Here is a 16,147-nt window from a genome sequence, read left to right as displayed (position 1 = left end):
CTCACATTCTGTCGGCACAGTTGTCCGGCCGGTCCAGGTAGCCCCCGTCCATGACAAACTTAAGGACCTGCTCATTGGACAGGCCCTGATACGGCTGCTCGGCCAGCGTGCTGATTTCCCACAGCACGACCCCAAATGACCTGGTGAACAAGTGGCAAGAGAGGACAACGGAGACGAGGGGGGAGTGAGTACACCCGAGTAAATGCAGGGGGTGGACACGTGATGCACACACTCATATTCTGATGTTGTATTGCTTTTTTTGTAATCACCGATTGTAATTCTGGTCTGTGCAAAGAAATGCATATCAACAAGGTGTCACTGACCAGCAGTCTGAATTTGCGGTGAAGACTCCATCCTTCAGGGACTCGGGGGCCATCCACCTGACGGGCAGCAGGCCCTTCCCTCCCTTCCTGTAGTAGTCTGTCTCGTAAATGTCCCTGGTCATACCGAAGTCTGGGAGGAAAAGATATCATTGGAGCGGGAATTATTTATATATTGATTATTATAAATCTACGTCTTAAAAGTTGTGTCATGTGTGGGTTGGTACTTATTTCAAATCTGTTGTCATGGTGACGCCAGCAGCATGTATCGTTGTCAAAAAAGTGCCCGTTGTGCAGAAACGTACCTCCGATTTTCACGGTAAGATCGTGGGCCACCATGCAGTTTCTGGCCGCCAGGTCTCTGTGGACAAACTTCTTGGCGTTGAGGTAAGCCATGCCGTCTGCGATCTCGGCAGCCATTTGGATCATCTCCTTCAGGGAGGGCGGCGGACGCCCGGGGTTGTTCTGGGAGACACGAGGCGGATTCATGGATTTGTTATTCCTTAACGTTTAGCTTTCTTTCAACGTCAACAAGACATGATCTGCTGGATCCTGCTGTTCATCTGCACGCGAGCCTGTTTGAGGCTTTCAGCCGACTCAAGTGCCGACTGCTAAGCTCCTCTGTCAACACCCAAGAGCTCAGTGCTCTTCTTCCTCCTCCTCTTCCAATCCACGTGCCATCTGTACACTTAACCACTACAGGAGGTGACACTTGGATGGAACATCGACCTACGTACGAGTCATCTGTACACGTACCAAAAGTAAACTCGACGTGGAATTTAATAATGTCCAATGGTACAGCAGTTTCAACTATTGCAATAACGTGACAAGTTCATTGTTTTAATGAAATTACATTTATAGATTTAACCCTGAATGTCTGTGAGACCAACAACGGAAAGGGTGAAATATGTCATCAGAAAAGTCCCTCTACTCTTTATCGTAACTTAATTATAATCAAGCGGTTAATAATTGAGTTCATTTAGCGGTAGTTCTTGAGCCCTGATAGAAGTTTGGGAACCACTGGCGCTTTTAATGTGGAGTCATTTTGAGTCATGTGTTTTTAGAAAGCAGCTTTCAAGATCAGACGTCACAAAGTTTCATAGTAGATTGACATTTTTCTCGGGGGGAGTAAAAATGTGTGTAAACTACTGCTGGTAAATTTGTCCTGTTTTTTTAATGCTATTTATCATGAAAATAATCTCCCGCGCAAAAATAAAAGCCCATTGCATTTTCATGTTAAGAAAAAAGAAGAAGAACTACCGCTCTTTTTATCTACATAAAAAAACAAAACAAAGAACAGTGAAAACAAGAACAGTGAGGATAAATCACTAAACCGACAAAACCTAAAAAACGCTACGAGCGTCGTTCTAACGCCTCAAGTTGTGATCGTGACTTAGAGAGGGGGGGTCGTAATCTTGTTCACCTCGGCGTCCGGTCGCAGAGAACGCAGGAAGCTCTTCAGGTCTCCGTTGGTCATCAGCTCCATCACAACCAGGGTGGGCTGGCCTTTAGACACAACACCCAGCAGACGCACCTGGGAGGCAAAGTTTTCATTTTAATACGTCGTTGTAGGATCGATTCAGTTAAAAAAAATCCTACCCGACAGTATATCACAACGTGCAAAGGGTTTCAGAAGATTTTTTTTTCTTACCACATGGTGGCAGGTGAAGGCTTTCATGACCGAGGCCTCGTTCAGGAACTCGATTCTCTCTCTCAGGCTGGCCGACTCGTTCACAGTCTTCACCGCCACGTGCATGTCCCCTTCGCCCTTGATGATGTCCTTGCCAATGCCCTCGTAGACCATGCCGAAAGAGCCCTGACCCAGTTCCCTCAAAATGTTGATCTTGTCTCTGGGCACCTCCCACTCGTCCGCCTCATACACTGCAGGCACATTTTACAGGAATATTACACATTTGACTTTACCAGGAGTGAGCGGCACATGATAAAGCAGGTTAGTTTGGATGCAGCTTGAAGATATTTGTATATCTTTTTTTCTCTATACCGCAGATATTTGTTTTGTAGAAATCCAATCAAAATCATGTTCCAAATATTACGACCCCCCCCCCTTCCCCAAGGGGATCTAAACGGGTGTCTGAATAGGAATCCTTTCTTGATTTACAAAGTCTCAGAAAAAGGATCACTGTTGGAATAATGAAATGATTCTGCATGTAGAATAATTTAAAGCAAACTGTTCTAATATCGAACTGTCAATAGTGTCATTAAGGTTCATATATATATTTTTAACCAGGTATTCCAGACGACTGCTGTGAAAAGATCTTTGTTTGTGATATTTAATTGACTGTGAAGAGAGCGCAGTGACCGTGGTGACTACAGGTGCGTGTTAATAAAAACGGGGTTTTCACAAAGTTGGTCAATGCAGTTTTTCACTCATCGGCAGTCTCTACCGGCATCAGAAACGTGTGGGAGAAAGCGTCAGCTGACCAATTTATGTTGGGATCCTCCTTAGCTCCTGTGGCTCGAATGTGTAGTAATATTTGTCTGACAACAAATACTAGCTAGCCACACTGATCATTATTCCTGAATAAATGGCATAAATCAGTTTGCTTACCATCATTAGCGCTGAGATACTCCGGGTTTGAAGAGGCGTAGATTGGACCACTGGGCCCTTGAGTTTGACTAGATGGAAAAGGAGAGATGGATTTCGTTGAAACACGGACCGAATATTGCATTATGAAAGCACGAGTTCCTGTATTGAAAAAGATGTGATAACTGCATACTTCTTCTTGAACATGACGAATCCTGCCACAGCCACAAACAGCAGCAAGACAAAGCAGATGACGGGTCCGATAATGATCTTCAAGACGTAGAGAGAATCGCCTGTTTAACACATGGGGCCCAACAATGAGTCACGTTTCACACGTTTAACTGTAGCCAGTATCGACGTACAGCTGCATGAATATCATCTGCTTCAAACACAATTTGTAGCATCTTTTGATCTTTTGATGATGTAAAATATTTGACAGAATCTAATCTACATTTAGATAAAAACACATCAGCAATAATAAAGATAAATAAGACCATATTTACAACTACATCAAGTCTGAGGTCATTAAGTACTCAAATGTAATATTCCGGCCATTGGAACTTGGCTCATACATACAGACACTTTGCACATTGAAACAATTAACTTCACCTGCTTAGTGCGAGGCTTTCTATTAAAAAAACTAACTAAATAATTGAAATAAATAAAACCAGGTATAGTCGATTAATTATGATAATAATCATCATAATGAAAGACAGTCTATAATAGATCAAATCATAACATACTACAACTAGTAAACTGGAAGGTTTAGCTTGAAGGCCTAACTGGAACAAAAAAATGAATTCCATCCTCATTCTTGGTATTAAAAGGCAACAAGGAGCAGTAGTCTCATACGGCCTGGATTGCCTTCATGGCAGATGGAGACTTACTTGGGTCCTGCACAAAGAAGTAAGTGGGCTCGGTCCAGGATCCGTTCCCGGCCAGCGAGGTGGCCCGGATCCTCACCGTGTAGTTCCCAGGATGCATCACTTTCAGCTTGCAGCCACGGGCCACTTTGTACATGTTCCTTGACACGCAGTAGTGGAGCTCCTGCAAAGGAACAATGCCGAGGTTCAAGGGGCGGACAACAAACAGTAAACGAGCAACGAGATAAAGAGACGATTAAGAAACATCTGTTTGATGAGTTATTTATTTGCATACTATGCGCTTTTATTAAATGTTTACACGGATATCTTATGGTGCTTCCACAGTAAATAACAGGCTGCAGCATCAGTTGCACTTGTCTCCATAACAACTAAAAGATGCAACGCTAACGAGTTCTCCATTGAGTTTATCAACTCAATTCTAATCTGATTGTAAGTTCAATCTTTTTCAGTCATCAATCAGTAGCTCGAGCTGTGTTTAATGAGAAATTACAATGTGTTCATGTTGTGGTAAACTCAAATCCCTACAAATAATAAATAAATAAATAAATAAAGGCATGATAGATGTGTGTGTGTGTTTGTTTCCTTACGTCAGTGTCTCCCAGTCTCTTGTAGTTGACCTCATACAGGATGATCACAGCATTCGGGGACACCGGTTCTTGCCACGTGATGTGCACTACATTTTCTGTCACCTCGTACTTGATGGGACCTCTGATATCATCAGCTTTGTCTGCGGAGAACAAATGGTTTCATGAATTGTATTTCTATTCATATTCTTAAGTAAAACTAAAGAGGTTGGTGTGTCCATTTGCCCTAATTGTGTCTCTCTTTCTCTGAGCTTCCTGTCTATTCCTAATATGTTTCGCTCTCAAAGAAATGGAAAAATGCCAGAAAAGCAGCAGGCAGCATTAACAAAAGTCAACGTACAATCAGTATTGTTTCATTGCTTCCATCATTTGACACTATTCTTATTAAAACCGGTTGTTTCGGTGGAACACAGACATATAGTTAAGAAGAAATTAATGGATGAATGTTTAGACAAGGTCTCTACAGGGAATACAACTGCATTGTTGGAAAAAGTTGTGTCAAATCTTTTGTGTCTCCGGAGGGAGCTGTGGGAAGGCTGATACAGACTGCACCCAGGGGCCAAAAGAAAAAAGAAAACACTGGAACTCTGTAGCCCACCACTCAACTCTGCTCCAGGGTTGTTCGAAATGTTTTGGGTTACTTTTCAGAGATGCCACTGGAGAAATCTCAAGCGCCCGACATCACTGGGGTTTTCTAGCCACAGCTTGATGGAAGTGTGATTTTATTACATAGATCTGCGTGCTCTGCTTGCTTAGCATCGGTGACCACAGAGAGCGGTGCCTCCTTACCCTCAGGCATCGTGCGGGCGCTGACGTACGCCGCCATGCTGCAGCTGAGCGGGTTCTCCTTGTCGTTGCAGGCGTGCACCTCAATCTGGTAGCTGGTGAAGTGGCGCAGGTTGGAGATGACGGTGGACTCCTTGGCGTGGGCCTTGACGTCGACCGTGATCCTTGTGATTTCAAAGGCGTCCTCGTCCTCCGGCATGCCTGTGCCGTGCGGCGGGCTTGGGGCGGTGGTGAGGAAGGGGAGTGTCCAGTTGGCAATGCCCACCGCAGAGCGCCGCTTTCTCGAGCGTCTAAAACTAAGGCAAGTTTTAAGTCAAGAAAGGTAAATAACAAAGAGAAAATGCTACAGGAATTGAAAATATGGAAACACAGAATTTCTCAGGAGAGGTCGCAGGGGGCAGTAGCAGGAGATACAACAATCCAACACTACAGGAGAGGCTGTCACGTTGTCTTACTTGATCTCAAAGACTTCATTGTGGAGGTAGTCCTCGAAGGTTTTGCGGTAGTCAGAGTCCTCTTTCTCCTTCTTGAGCTCCTTCTCGGTTTTGGGGCAGTCGCAGCAGCGTTTCCCCTGGCCCCGCTCCTCCGTCTGGTTCCACTTCTGCTCCTCATGACTGTCTACCTGAGTGGGGACCCGCGACGGCAACTTCATTCCTGGTGAGTCAAGAGGAGGAATAAGGACATCCAGTCGGACGGATTGTGGGAGATTGGTGCAAGTTTTATGCACAAATATGTCCATACACCCCGCCCACATACACGTCTGTCACTGTCACCTCCTCACCGTCACTAGTGGAGATAAATTACCAGTGACACAACTTTCCCAAAGATTCAAAAGAGGAAAGTTTGTGCCCTGTTGTGCAATTACATGGAAGGGCACTAATGGCAGGCGAGGCTGTGACAACGCAAGCAACATACATTTCAGAACTTTGCCTGAACCCGAGACGGAGTGAGAGGACAGTCCTGATGGTACTAGGTTTCAAGTGGTATCAAGGTACATAATACTACCTAAACAAACAGTCATTTTAACCACAGAGAACTTTTTTCTGGGAATGTGTGAAAAGTGTGTTGACATTTAGGAGTTATTTCAGACGTTATAATAAATATGTACATGAAGCAAGATAAAAATCTATAAAGATAATGACGTTGAACTGGTGTTCAACGTCGAATCAGTAATCTTGATATGAATTACCCATGAAGGCGAATCACAACAGGTAAAATAACTCTCCTTAACAAGAAAGGAGGTCTTCTCCTAAAATAAAGATGGCTTTATGATCGCTCTAAAACAGTCGGACTCATAAAGTACACAGAAGCAGACACAACGACAGGACAGACAACAAAGCTCACCCTTCTGACAGTAGTTAAACTTGTAGAGCTCGCTGCCTTCCGGCTGGCGCTGGCAGAACACCAGGTAGTGGGTGATGTTGCCGTTGGGGTCATTGGGAGGTTTCCACTTGAGGATGATCTGGGAGGACGAGTTGGACGAGGACATGGGTTCCAGCGGGACGGACGGTTCTGTGGAGACATCGTGGCGATACGTGAGGTTTGATAAGTTAGTAATTATTTTGGGTTTGACCCCCCCCGAACAGCAGCTAGCTGCTCAGGAGTGACAAAAAAAACAAAAAAAAAACATGAAGTAGTTTTCATTATGAATAAAGAAATACATTCTGCTTATGTCACATAAAGCCACGCTGCCGTCAAATTAAATGATCAAAAATAAGATCAAAGTGTCATGGGCCCAAACAACAGCCTGAAAATGTTCACAAGCAGATGCTTATTTTTTGAATAAAATGTCTCAACCAAAGAATCCTGCCAGCATGTCAAATCATGAAAACTCCACTTCAGCTCTGTTCTCTCGTCCCTAAAAGGATTTCTTATTTCTTATTATTTCTCAATAAGAATGAGTCCTTGAGAAGTCATGCTACATTTTTGTCACAGTTAATTAGTTTCTTCAAATGAATCATTGGGATTTATCAAGTATAGAATTGGGGATTTTTGTCTAAATTTGCATGTCACGTCACTATTGAAACACACTTACAGGCGCTCTGCTTCCGCTGTATCTGTATGCAAACGCACGTTTTTGTAGTAATTTCGGCACTCTAGGGAGCACTGGAGAGATCCGGGTGTTTTGTTTATTATTTGTACATTTTAAAGATCTCTTAAAAGTTTTTGTCTCTTCATTGCCGTATTTCTTTATATCTGTAGTTTGTTTTAGGTAGTTCTACTTTTTCAGAAGCTGTTCTTTGTGCGTTTGGCTGAGGTTTGCATGTTCAGTTTCAGTTCTAGTTTTCAGTATTTTGGGCAAGTGTGGTATTTAAAATACATATATTTTGTATTTCTGTTCCCATTTCAAAAAGGATACATTTTTTTTGCATTGAAAACTTGTGAAGAGAAAGCTGCGTTCGTAATCATGCTCAAATTAAAATATATTATTTCTTAAATCAAGTACAACTCGACTTGTTTTTTTTGTTTTTGTTTTTTGTTTGCGATCTTGTTCACTGTCCTTACCTTGGTTATCCCCTTGAACACACAACACATAAGATGACTGTGGCATATTATGTATATTCAGATTGCCAAACAAACTGCAACGTGACGTCTATTATTTTATGTCGCGAGAACAGCGACTGGCAACAGCGTTCATACGATTGTCAGGTGAATTGTATTTTGCGCAGATGTACAAATCGGAGAGACACTTGGCCTCTTAAAAGCATTCTGAGGAGCCAAAGCTATCATTAGACTACGTACTGGGAAGAAGGTGGAGGTGCGTCGGCGTGTCGGACCGAACCCTGAAGGAGACGCAGGTGTCGCATGGGTTTCAAGACACCGCAACACACTGGTCTGACTGCATTGTCAGACCGGTGATCACCAGCAACGGCTCATTTGAAATGACAGCTTTGCCCTTCTGATGAGGTATGCTGGTTAGACAAAACATGACGACACCACAACCTTTCCTTAACGCGGCCGGCTGTCTCGTGTGAGCGAGAGTTGCCATGTTTGATCCGGATTATCAGGTAGGAAGAGCACATTGTGTAACAGGAAGCCGGTTAGACGGGCCGCGATGACTGCGACCCACTGGGGGGGAAAAAATCTATAAAACGCCTGATGCAAACACCTTGCACGAGGCAGCACCCTGTTGGTCGATGGCGCTCCAGGCGGACTCCGCCATCTGTCTTCCTCTTCCCTGTTCTTCTGCCAAAGTCATTTTGGTAGCTGCCAGACTATGCAATTTCACTACCCAACGATAGTAACACCACAAGATTTGTGGATCCACATCTCGTAACCTGGAGCTTCTTGAAACCTTTTAATAACCTTTGCTTCCAGGTTCCTACTGCCATTGTGTTTTAAGAGCCAGCACATTTTTTTCACACGCCGTGAAGAGACAATGCTTCTAGACAAATTTGGTCATTTGGTATATAACTGCAGTTTAGCAAACACGTGTTACATGAAATGCCCTTTAAATGCTTTCAGCAATCACTTAAGGGCTGCAACTTGATTCTGTCTTGAATCAGGAGATGGATGGTGGTTTCTTCACACTTCTACATTGAGCTGCCACGGAAAGTGGTTTATGTTTTTTTTTGTTGGAAAGAGAAAGAACTTTGTGTTCTTGTAAACAATGAAATCATACACACATGGTGGTTACTATAAAAACTGAGGCAGTCTTATTTTAAAAAGTTAATTTGGTCAAAACATCACAGAAATTCGTGCAAATGGACTATGGGATTGCCAAATGTACAGAGCGATTCCCAATTTAATATAGACCAATGTGCATAAATATTTGACCTCTATCAAGGTGATTTAAAAAAAAAAAAAAAAAAAGTAACCAGTACACGCAAGCATCAGTCTTACTGGTGGAGTTGGTGCGAACATAGAGGATCTCGCTCTTTGCTCCGTTGACCTGGTGCTCGTCAGAGGCCGACAGCTGGGTTTTCACCATTATGGCGTACTGCGTCCACGGCTTCAGTGGCATGATGAGATGACCCGGTTCAAACTGCTCTTTGTCCCCCTCTGTGGCTCGTTGCGGAGGGTCCACGTCAGCAATCACCCAGCTGTTGGAGCCGCAGGCGTCCTGCCCGTCAAACTCGGTTACGTTCTGAAAAGGTCTTTTGTGCGGAAGAACAATAATAGTATGAAGAAGATGGGGAAAAAAAGGTTATGCCGAGGCTTACATTTTATCAAAAGGGACAATATTTTCCTAATTTCAGTAATTTACCAGGCTCAAACTAATGAGAACTGATAAACAATCTCTAATTCAACAGGTAAGTTCACCCTGAGACTTCATATCTGTTGCTGTGGCAATGTTACTGCAGGCAGATCCATCCAACACAGCAACAGCCTGACTTTCCCCACACACATTTTCCTTCCATGAGGTTGAATCCAAAATGATTCCTCATATTACTTCTCAGTCATCTCAAGCCAGTGACACAGAAAATTCCATTGCCACTATGCACTAAATCTAACTGATGTCTCTCGGGTTAAGTTCTGAAAACAATATTTTTCTGTCTGGTTGTGACTGATGAAGATTTACTTACGCTTCTTTGTAGAGCACCATGAAGCCCAGCAGATCTCTGAAGTCTGGCGGCCAGAAGGGTTCCCACCTGATCATTATTTTATCACTCGAGGTTCGTATCTGGGTAAACTTCAACACGTAGTTTTCACCTGAAAAAAGACCGTAATCAGTTATAAATGTTCAATTGGTAACATGTGGATGGTTGTTTAAAAATGCAAACACTGAACTTAATCAATGTGAAGAAGTTACAGTGTTGACGTTATGTCAAAGACGTATATGTACAGAAGTGAGCACGACATGCTAATCGGCCATCCCCGGAACATCCTGTCTTGTACTTAACTTGAATCCGTTTAAGATGGAAGAGGACAAAATAGAACACCGCCTACAACACTGTGTTGCCATGTCGATATGTATCAATGCTGTGCTGCTTTGTTCCCAGTTAATTTGCGTCAGTAAAAGGTTGGACACTCGCAAACATAAAAAGGGACAGGAAATGACCATCATAACTATTACTATGTTTGCGTCCGTACCAAGGCAGACTCTTGTGTTTTCTGTTGCCATGGTAACTTACACGAGGCCTGGTCTCCGTTGGTCTTGAGGGCGATGTCGTTCTTGACATTCCGTTCCTTGGTCCCCGTCACAGTCTCCATCTTTTTGATCTCAGCCATGCAGAGTTTGGAGTTGTAGTGGAAAAACATGCGTCCCTGCAGGATGGTCAAGTTGTGTTTGGACCAATCCCAGAGCTGCCGCAGGTTCTGGTTGTCCAGGGCATAGAATGAGTAATTCCTGGAAGAGGACACCCAAGATTGCATGAAACATATTTTTCCTTATACATATGACATTTAGCTCTGGACGTTACTGAAGAGCAACATCAACAGAGCAGTATTTCAGCATGGTAAGCCTACAATCAGCATCATATGCCTGTCCTCTGCCATTTCTACTGTAAGTGTAGACCATTGTGCTACAAGCGTCTTCCACCTCGTCTGAATGAAGCCTCGCATATGATTTATCTAACCAAAACCAGTTACCACAGAAAGACATTTCTGAAAAGGCCAGTTCTTCCGCTTTTAACTCATAATTACAGGAGGCGGCTCTGACATGGCGAATTTGAGATGAGGCTCACCCGATTTCTTGTTCCTCTCCACGAATAACACGGAGTTTGCGGAAAAAAGAGAGGGATACGAGGGCGTAGGAACGCCGCACTGACAGGTAGCCAGTGATCTCCTCCAGCTGGCCCAGGCTGGTCTCCAGTTCAGCTGCTATGTTGTCTACAGAAAACAGAAACAAAAGCCTTGAAGTGACTCCCCAACGCTGCTAAGTACACAAGCTGCCATTTTCCTATTCAAGCCATTCAGAAACAAAACATGCATAGTTAGTACATGAAACTATTAATGTCAAATTCTTTGGAAATCACGCACTAAGCTACTTTCTTTTATGATGGTAGTGAATGTATGTTAGGAAGTAAGAAAAAATCTTTAATTACAAAACAAACAAAACAAACCACAGCTACTCACTTCCTCCACGCAGCTTGATGACCAGGCTCCCATTGAGCACAGAGCAGCCTCTCAAATCCTGGGCAGCCGTGACAGAGTCCACTACTTTCAGACCCATACATACCTTGGGACAAAGCCCTGCACAGGGAGTGCAGTTTAGCCTATAGAACAAAAGAAAAAGACAATATTTTAAGAAAATGAAAAGAAAAGTGCCTTTCCACTTTTCCTTACACAATTCCCCTCAACCCAGAAGTATCGGCCTTAAATGACTGTTCACCCACAACTTTCTCCTCTTTTATTTAATGCTGGGAAGATAGCGTACAGTCTAAGTTTAGTTTGGCTGCCTGTTGCTGTCGATGTAAGACGTGATATCAAAACCAGAAGAGCAGTTGTGGGCCAGACAGGAAAAAAAAGAAAGAAAAGAAAACTGCGCCAAAAGAGCCGAGGAGCACTGTTGTGTCGGATGAAACACCTTTAGCAAACAAGCAGCGATGTGATTTCCATCCAAAATGTTAATTGCGGTCTTAGATTTCTCATACTGCATGTCACAAAAAAAGCTGGAAATTAAGTTTGAATGAACTGAAATGAGGGCAAACTTTGACCATTCGCTTTAACAACAGAGTTCAACAACCTGGCTTGCGTAATGCTTTTAGAACAGATGTATATGGTCATGGCTGTACGTGGCAACCGCAACAATTTCCTGAAAAGCAGTCTGACCCGTCTCAGCACTCACACTGCTGCAAGCAAAGACTTTAATGACGTAAAATCCAAAGTAGTTCTCAAGTAGTTTGGAGTATGGTGGAAAAAAGAGGGAACAATCTGTGAGCACTACGGACTGTACAAACTGAACACTTAAGTCAACGTAATAAAACCTAAATAAATTAATATGGATCACCGAAGATTAAAATCAAAGCAATGAATAGGCTTAGCTAAAATAAATACCCACATACATCTGAATCTCAAACAAGCCGTAGAATAGGAGAAAACCATTTTCAAGAGACAAATGAAAGGTTGTGCTTGACTTCTGTCGGCTTCCAATGCAAACAATTAATAAAACTTAATTTATGAATGAATAATTCTCAAAAGGGATTTGATGGCTTCAAATGTTGGAATTTTTTTCTTTTTTTTTTTTAACAATGACCTATTCTGCGGTTCATTCTTATTTTTGTAATATTTGTAAATGGCGTTGTTATTTAATGTTATATTCCCTGGGGGTCAAAGTAATCCGTTATGGTTGCAATTACAAAAAGAGGAAACAGCTGATCGGCTGAGAGTTGAACGATTCATTTTCCTCTACGTCTTCTAGCTCAGGACAAAGAGCACATCGGCATTGTATATTCAAGGTCTAACTTTGGGTGAAACAAACTGAAAACTAAATCAGAAACAACTAATACCACTTGTCTGCTGGCTGCAAAAGGTCAGCCAACATTCTTTTTTTTTTTAAGATCTGAAATTCAAGGGTAAAGGCGAGCGTCAGACGGCGAGGGCTGTTCGCTCTGTGACCGATTTGTGTATTTTCTGCTGCTGTCTGCATTATGAAGTGAGCATGTCTGTTTAGTGACGATTAAGTGATCTGACAGGAAGATTATAGAAGAATGTGGCGTTTCTTTTGTGAATAACAAATAACGTAAGCTGCAGGCGACTAATGTGCAAATGGGAAAAGGTCATAAGCATGAATACACAGAAGATTTAAAAGAGCTAATTATGAGCTGAAAAGTGTCTCTTCATCTTCCAAGTAAAAGTAGGCAGTGTGCATAGTTTCTGCATCTGGCTTACACGCCCATGATCTATCCTGACCCCTTTTCTCACTATAGTGCCACATCTGCACTTTCACCCGAGACACTCATAACGCCTTTGAGTACAAGCTTCTCTGCAGAGCACTTTCATTTCCACAGCTTAGTTTAAAGCCAGCGAAGGGAGGAGGAATGCCAGAGAGAAGAGATGCGTCATAAGAGGCGCAGAAAGGGAGGCCGAAAGAAGGAAGGCTGAGATGGGAGCGCGGCAGGGTTCACCAAGGGTCAACACGCCAGCCTGAAGGTTGAGAGGAGATTGTTGATCACCTGGCGAGAAGTTCAAGTCAAATCTGCACATGGAGAGGATCCTTTTCAGTGAAACGTAACCAAGCAAACCAAAGATAAGATAAGCGAAGAACTATAAATAACGTACAAATATATTACGATACCTCATATATTCTTCAGTACTTGACAGTAATTCACTTTCAAATACACTATTGTGATGTAATTACTCTCTCAAGCTTCTTGCTGATTAGTTTATTTTCATTTCGGTTATTAAAACAAATTCCATTGTTGCATCTTTATTCCTCCTAAAAACAAATAATTTATATTTCTGAGGAAAGTATAATCAAATGCAATTGTGCTGCTAAATTGTTATCTGTGTGTATAGTATTCTGTCAGAATATTATTCAGCCTTTTTATAAACTAGGTGTTCTGCCAACCAACTGATCCCGGAATAAAACAGCACACCTGTTAAAACCTCAACATGGTTTGTAAAAATGGTGAATGAAAAATCAATAGCAATGGCTCGGTTGCCCTTGAGCAAGGCACTCAAACGCTCATCTGCATCAGTGGAGCTGCTCCAGAGGGTTCCACTAGAAACCGCTCAGTATTTCAACGTACAGTCTGCAACTCGGGGAATGTGCAGCTGCAAGTTATTAGGACAGAGAAAAGGTCCGTGGCAAATCCACTGCTGATAAATATTAAGGGATTAAGAGATTCACAAATAATTGGTTGCAAATGATCGAATTAGAGAAAAAAAAAAAAAGGGTGAGAAATTCTTTTTTTTGAACCGAACGCGTTCGGTTTTCTTTTGGAGGCGACCACACATTGCAGAGGGCTCACTTACGAGGAGGAGTTGACGGTGGTGTAGCCGGAGGGACACTCGGGCACGCAGGCGCCGTCGTGGATGACGTACTCGTGGCAGTCGGTGCTCTTGCTGTGCTCCTTCTCCCGCTTGCACTTGTTGTGCAGGTCCTGGCAGAAGGCGAAGGGGACGCAGCGCCAGCCCTTGTAGGTGAAGTGGTCCGCCGGGCAGCGCTCCACGCAGCTGGGCCCGTGCTGGAGGCCGCGGCAGGCCACGCAGTGACCGGCCGAGTGGGGCTTCAGGCAGCCGCCCAGGCACTGCTCGTGGCAGCACTGGTCGTCCTTGGTGCAGGCCCGATGTTTACATTGAACGGGGCACACTGCGTGCGGGAGAGATGGAGGGAACACAAAGTTATTGAGGGGTTAGGGGGTCGTAGCGAAGGTTATTCAGTCAACAACCAACGTGTACAACCAGAGAAAGCTGGAAACTGAGGCTGCATTCAGACGCCTCCACACGATTTCAGTTCTCAAAGAGACAGTCGATTTTGGATCTCCGGTGATGACGTGTCTTAACGTTTCGCCAAAGAAATCTCATATGGTCAGACGCGTCAGCGAGAGAAATCCCTGCTCACTGAACGAGATCGCAGCACAGAGGACCGTCTTTCGTTGGCCAACTAGCACGCTTAATACAAAACAGCAGGGATCCTCAAATAGTTGGAGAGACAGACACTAACCCAGAGGGGTCAGGGACAGTGAGAGGGAAAACGACATTCGGGGGGCGCTTTAAATCGTTTACAGGAACGAGCAAATAAAATAGTTGAATGTAAAAGCACTACTTGCAAGCGTCTGAATGTGGAGAATCACACATCAATATGTCTAGTCGATTTTGGCTAAAACAAAGATTTAATTAAATCGATACACATTAATGGTAAAAGAATAAGTGTGACATTTATTTATCACTCATTAAGCAAAAAGGACAAATAGTCAGTAATTGAACTCATGGTAGATTCATTTGTCACACAAATTGCGATGGATAGTTTCATTATTTTCCGACGTTTATCGATCCACTCCATAAAGGCCTCATCCAAAGAGAACTAAGAGATCAACTGATAAATTATCCTTAATTCAGGCCCTGCAGGTATTGCACAAACGATGTTTGGGAGGACAGGACTTTCTTTTCTTGACCGATACAAACCCGGACGGAGGGACTGTGCGTGCCGACGTTCACACAAACACTCAAGTTCAGTGGTATTTTTTGGGGGGCGTCAACACAATCATTTAAAAAGGACAGAGACAAGTCTGTAGGTTGGCGCATACGTTTGCCTGTAAATCCTCCCGTTACGTAACATTAGATCCTCCAGATTGATGGCAGTGTGTTCCTGTGTACATGCAGTTTGTGTTTGTTGAGTTTGTGTGTGTGTGAGATGTGGTCTCAGTGTGGGTGTGACGAGGATGGGTGGAGGCTACTCGGGAGGTAAATACAGTTGACTGACCTACCCGCCTAGATAAGCTCGTCGTCCTTAAGACTGTTTGACAGCGGGGGAGATAATCTGGGTTGAGGTCACAGGTCAGCCCGTAAAGTTGTCAGTGCGCGTGTCCTTTACGGGTCGGAGCTAATATCCAGCCAGCTAAAAAACAACACGCGGGGATTGGGTGGCCTGGTTGTTTTGAACAGGAGACAATTACTCAAAGTAATCGGTTAGTCTTTGCCGGCGTTCTGTTGTTGAGCATTTGTCCATAACTGCTTTCATTAGTGCCATGAGATCAGCCGGCATACCGAACAAAAGAACACGTACCCCGTGTCCTCCTACACTCTCAGAGCTAAGCTCGTGAAGCATGTGTGTTTCGGGCGGACAGCGGCGACATGAGAACGGCAGTTTGAGAGGAGAGAGGAAGGGGGTGGGGCGGGGGGGCTAAAGGGGGCATTGTGCTAAAAAAACAAATTATATAACAACCCTTTATCTACGTCAGGCTGCTCGTCTAAAATAATCTGTCTGCTGAAGGTGATTTCCAAGCTGAGAAACAACACTGTTGAAAGTTTATCTCAAAAGCTAGCTTTCTTTTCTAGTCTTCGTTTCAAATGTATGCACGCACGCGTGCACGCACGCACGTACGCACGCACGCACGCACGCACGCACGCACGCACGCACGTACGCACGCGTGCACGCAGATACAAACAAAAGCTTTGCTGTCTGCCTGCACAGACTCCTGA

General features: G+C 43.7%; 1 protein-coding gene across 1 annotated transcript in view; it reads right to left on the bottom strand.

Moving 5' to 3' along the window:
- insra (insulin receptor a) overlaps positions 1 to 16,147 on the bottom strand; it is a 37,546-nt gene that overhangs the window by 2,337 nt on the left and 19,062 nt on the right. The window contains exons 3-20 of the mRNA XM_040171616.2: positions 13,979 to 14,315; positions 11,138 to 11,277; positions 10,747 to 10,891; positions 10,195 to 10,409; positions 9,646 to 9,772; positions 8,963 to 9,216; positions 6,464 to 6,631; positions 5,575 to 5,773; positions 5,123 to 5,415; positions 4,337 to 4,476; positions 3,753 to 3,912; positions 3,059 to 3,158; positions 2,890 to 2,957; positions 1,972 to 2,201; positions 1,744 to 1,854; positions 626 to 785; positions 324 to 453; positions 6 to 140 (exon numbers count right to left, since the gene is read on the bottom strand). Of these exons, the coding sequence (XP_040027550.2) occupies positions 6 to 140; positions 324 to 453; positions 626 to 785; positions 1,744 to 1,854; positions 1,972 to 2,201; positions 2,890 to 2,957; positions 3,059 to 3,158; positions 3,753 to 3,912; positions 4,337 to 4,476; positions 5,123 to 5,415; positions 5,575 to 5,773; positions 6,464 to 6,631; positions 8,963 to 9,216; positions 9,646 to 9,772; positions 10,195 to 10,409; positions 10,747 to 10,891; positions 11,138 to 11,277; positions 13,979 to 14,315 (3,112 nt within the window). The remainder of the gene's footprint in view (positions 1 to 5; positions 141 to 323; positions 454 to 625; positions 786 to 1,743; positions 1,855 to 1,971; positions 2,202 to 2,889; positions 2,958 to 3,058; positions 3,159 to 3,752; positions 3,913 to 4,336; positions 4,477 to 5,122; positions 5,416 to 5,574; positions 5,774 to 6,463; positions 6,632 to 8,962; positions 9,217 to 9,645; positions 9,773 to 10,194; positions 10,410 to 10,746; positions 10,892 to 11,137; positions 11,278 to 13,978; positions 14,316 to 16,147) is intronic.

Source organism: Gasterosteus aculeatus, chromosome 3 (assembly GCF_964276395.1).
Source record: "Gasterosteus aculeatus chromosome 3, fGasAcu3.hap1.1, whole genome shotgun sequence".
NCBI lineage: Eukaryota > Metazoa > Chordata > Actinopteri > Perciformes > Gasterosteidae > Gasterosteus > Gasterosteus aculeatus.
The sequence above is the reverse complement of the archived record's forward strand: the minus strand, read 5'-3'. Positions and strand labels throughout refer to the sequence as shown.